Source organism: Chinchilla lanigera, unplaced genomic scaffold, assembly GCF_000276665.1.
Source record: "Chinchilla lanigera isolate Chin_1 unplaced genomic scaffold, ChiLan1.0 scaffold00123, whole genome shotgun sequence".
NCBI classification, from domain to species: Eukaryota; Metazoa; Chordata; class Mammalia; order Rodentia; family Chinchillidae; genus Chinchilla; species Chinchilla lanigera.
The window spans coordinates 3,153,879-3,157,809 of NW_004955524.1; the positions used below are offsets into that span (position 1 = coordinate 3,153,879).

General features: G+C 57.6%; 1 protein-coding gene across 1 annotated transcript in view; it reads left to right on the plus strand.

The window, feature by feature from the left end:
* Positions 1-3,728: 3,728 nt before the first annotated feature.
* Positions 3,729-3,931, plus strand: part of Lsm4 (LSM4 homolog, U6 small nuclear RNA and mRNA degradation associated) — a 7,590-nt gene continuing 7,387 nt past the window's right edge. The window contains exon 1 of the mRNA XM_005409570.2: positions 3,729-3,839. Coding sequence (XP_005409627.1) covers positions 3,837-3,839 — 3 coding nt within the window. The 5' untranslated portion in view covers positions 3,729-3,836. The remainder of the gene's footprint in view (positions 3,840-3,931) is intronic.

Genomic DNA, 3,931 nt, shown 5'->3' on the forward strand with positions numbered 1-3,931 from the left:
GCCCAGGCTGACCTTGATCTTGCAGCGATCCTCCTGGCTCAGCCTCCCAGTGCTGGGACAACAGGTGTGTACCAGCACGCCTGGCAACTTGTATTCTTCTAATTCTGAGATATGAAACCAGGCCAGCCCCAGCCAGGGCTTTAAGCCCCAAGTACACCTGTTCCAGGGTCTTGCACCCTGCGGCCCTGCTGGCCAAGCTCAGAAAGCCCCTCGGCGGCTGCTCAGTCCCCTGGGCGGAGGAGGACACAGCTGCCACACACATGAGCCAGGAGACACCTCCTGGGACACACGTACTTCTCAGATTCCGACCCTCAGCTCCTTTATTAAATAATTGTTTTGAAGCTGGGCATAGTGGTGCACACCTGTCATCCCAGCACCCAGGAGGCTGAGGCAGGAGGATTGCTGCGAGTTCAAGACCAGCCTGGGCTACGAAGTGAGTTCAACGCCAGCCTGAACTGCATAGCGAGACCCAGTCTCAAAAAGAAACCAACCAACCAACAAACACACCGCAGCACACAGCTTCAAAGGGGAGGAAAGGATGAGGATTCATACAGCATCAGGTACAGCTGGATCCTGGTGAAGCCCCCGCCCACCAGGCCTGGGCCCCTGGCCCTGAAGCTGGGGAGGGAAAACAGCTGAACAGCCCCAGAGAGCGGCCCACAAGAACCTCTGACCGTTGCTCCTCCATGTCAGGGGCCAGGGGCTGAGAAGAGCACATAGGTGTGGCACAGTCCTGCTGCTCAGAGGGTAAGGAGCGGAGATGACAGAGCAGGTGCTGCAGAGCAGCTGTGCTGCAGGCTCGACCGCGCGCGCGCACACCCCAAGCGCATTAACAGTCAAAACCAGTCTCTGGGACTCGGGGGGATGGAGCTCAGCAGGGGTCTAGCTACCTCACTAAGTTGCCCAGGCTGGACTTGAACGTGCATCTTCCTGCCTCAGCCTCCCCAGCTTCCAGTGTGGTGTTTTGACAACGGCTTTGGAAAGAAGTCTTCTCCTCCCAGCCCGCCGTGTCCCTCCCGAGGCCGGGTCAGGGGCCTTTGTAGGCCGAGCTGCTTCAGCCAGGCCGTAGGGCCAGGGGATGAGGGTGGTCTCTCCCGCCTACTCAGAAAGCTAACAGAAACTGCAGGAAGAGAGGGCGGCCACCAGGGGGCACCCCAGCTACGGTTTTCAGCAGGACCGGGCATTTGCCTTCTGCGCCAAAGGAAAAAGACTTCGCTCATAGAAAAAAATCTAGACAAGTCGTCAAAGGTGAGCCGGCATGCGCTGCTCTGTCTGCTCCGGCCGTCGCGGCGACGCGAGACGACACATGAGCTCAGTCTCCTGTGTTTGCACCAAGCCAACTCTTGTCTGGAAGCCACTATGGGACAGGTCGCTGTCCCCACAGTCCTCTTCTTGCCCCCGGGTCACCTGCTTCTTGGCCCTCAGGCGGCCCTTCCCACCTTGTTCCAGGGTTCAGCGCCCCTGCAGCTCCCCGAGTCTCCATCCCAGGCTATGCTTCGGAGACAGGGCGGCCCCAGCCTAGGACAGGGGTTCAGGGGTCCCCCAAGGCTGGGACTCGGTCTCACATATTTTATGTCCTTTTTTAAAACTTCGGTCCTGGGAGCCAGGCAGGTGGCACACACCTGTAATCCTACCACTCAGGAGGCTGAGGCAGGAGGATCATCCCAAATTCGAGACCAGCCTGGGCTCCATAGTGAGTTCAAGGACAGCCTGAACTAAACAGCGAGACACTGTCTCAAAAGAAAGAAAGAGGGCTGGGACATAGTTCAGCGGCACAGTGACTGCCTGGCAAGTGTGAGGTCCTGAGTTCAATTCCCAGTACCAAAAAAAGAAAGAAAGAAATTAATGCCCAATCTGAGCTGGGGTGGTGGCGCATGCCTGTTGTAACCCCAGCACTGGGAGCTGAGGGAGGAGGACTGTTAAATTCAAATCCCACCCGGGCAACTCAGTGAGACCCTGTCAAAACTGGTGGCCCTGGGTTCAATCCCCATCAGTAGTCTAAGGGGGGGGGCGTGGGCCAACATGGCTGCACTTCACAGGAAGGCCTTGGGCGGTGCAGGTCGCCCGCTGGGAGGGGGCGTGGGTCCGCTCCTCCGTGGATCCTGAGAGATGGCTGACTTTGTGGTCACCTCAGGCACACGCACTAAATGAACGTCTCGTTCAAAGACAGCAGCTCTTATGAGACACAGGGAACTGAGGAGTCGCCCCTCAAAAGTACGTCCAAATCTGTGCCGTCTGGGGTGGGACTTGGATTCAAACGGGGGCTCAGCAGGGGTGATGAGGGTCTTGCGTTGAAATTCCCCCGGGGTTCGGATGGGGCTGATACAAGAGAGGGGTGTCCTTACGAGAAAAAACAAAGGGGATCTGGGAACGGGGAGACAGGAGGGGAGGAAGTGGAAGAGGAAGTAAAAATGCTTCAGATGTGATGTGCAGGCCGCAGTCGCTCAAGAGGAACGCAGTTATTATGTATTGCAAACACATTTACAAAAAAAAAAAAAAAAAACAAACACAAAACACCTAAAAGAAAGTAACCCGGATGTGGGAGCACACACCTGTGATCGCAGCACTCTGGGAGACTGAAGCAGGATTGAGAGCGCAAGCCAGCCTGGGTAACTCAGCAGCCCAGGGAGCCGCCTCTCAGACTGGGCGGGGGCGGCTAGAGCTGCAGAGACAGGCAAGGCCTGGGAAGGTGATTTATGTGGAAGCCAAGGGGTAGTGAAGATCCTGACAGTCACCGGACTGTCCCGCAGAGTTCCCAGAAACAGCCAATCCTGTTGACGTCTTCATGTCACAGTTCTGGCTTCCCGAACTGTGACAAACCCTGGTTTCACTTTCTTTTCTTTTGCTTCTTTTCCATACTGGGCAACGGAACCCAGAGCCTTCGCATTGAGAACTACACCCCAGCCCTTTAAGAATTTATTATTATCTGCCGGGCGTGGTGGCGCACGCCTGTAATTCCAGCACTCGGGAGGCTGAGGCAGGAGCATCGTTGCCAAGTTCGAGACCAGCCTGGGCTACAAAGTGAGCTCAAGGCCAGCCTGAATTGCATGGCGAGACCCTGTCTCAAAAAGACAAAAAAAAAAAAAAATTTATTATTATTTACTTATTTATTTTTTCCTCGCTAATTTGCGAAGTTATCCAAGCCGGGCTGGAACTTGCGATCCTCCTGCCTCAGCCTCCCAGTGCTGGCGCTGTCTGAGCCACCAGCCCGGGCTCCGGTTTCGCTTTTCGCAGTTACCCTTTGTCAACTGCAGTGCAAAAATATTAAATGGGCAATTCCAGAAACAGCCCATAGACTCTAAATTGCGCCCCATTCCAGCGCCGGAGATGGCGTGCTCGCCACGGCGTCCGGCCCTGGCCGCCACGCTGGTCATCGGGTGGAGCGTCACTAACCCCGCTTCCCACATTGGTTTTGCTCGACAACAGAGGCCCTGCAGCAACACTAGCACAGTCCCATAACCACTCGGCCGCACACGGGAGCACTAAGCGGCTTCCTCCACAGAGCCGGCAGACTCGCGAGGCTTCACTGCGCCTGCGCTATTACCCACAACGCACTCCGTGCGGACGCGCGTCGCAACGCACCCTTTTACGTCACTCGTGGGGAGCTTTACGGCTCTTCTCTTGCTCCACAGGAGGGACCGCTGCCCGCCCAACATGGCCAGTAGGCCCCGCCCTACTCCATGAAGATTGGCTGTCTGTGCCTCAACCCGAGTGCTGATTCGCTAGCCTGTCTGCCACTCCTTTTCGGCCTAGTGGCGCGCGGCGGGGCGGCGACCGGCGGCAACTTGAGCAGCTGAGAGTGCGGCGGAAGTGGCCGCCGAGCCCCCGCCGACGATATGGTGAGGGCGAGGCGCCGGCGGGGGCTCCTGGAGGCTCGGGGCGCGGCCGGCGGGGACTTCGGGGCGGGCGCTGGGAGCCGGAGCGGCCTTGC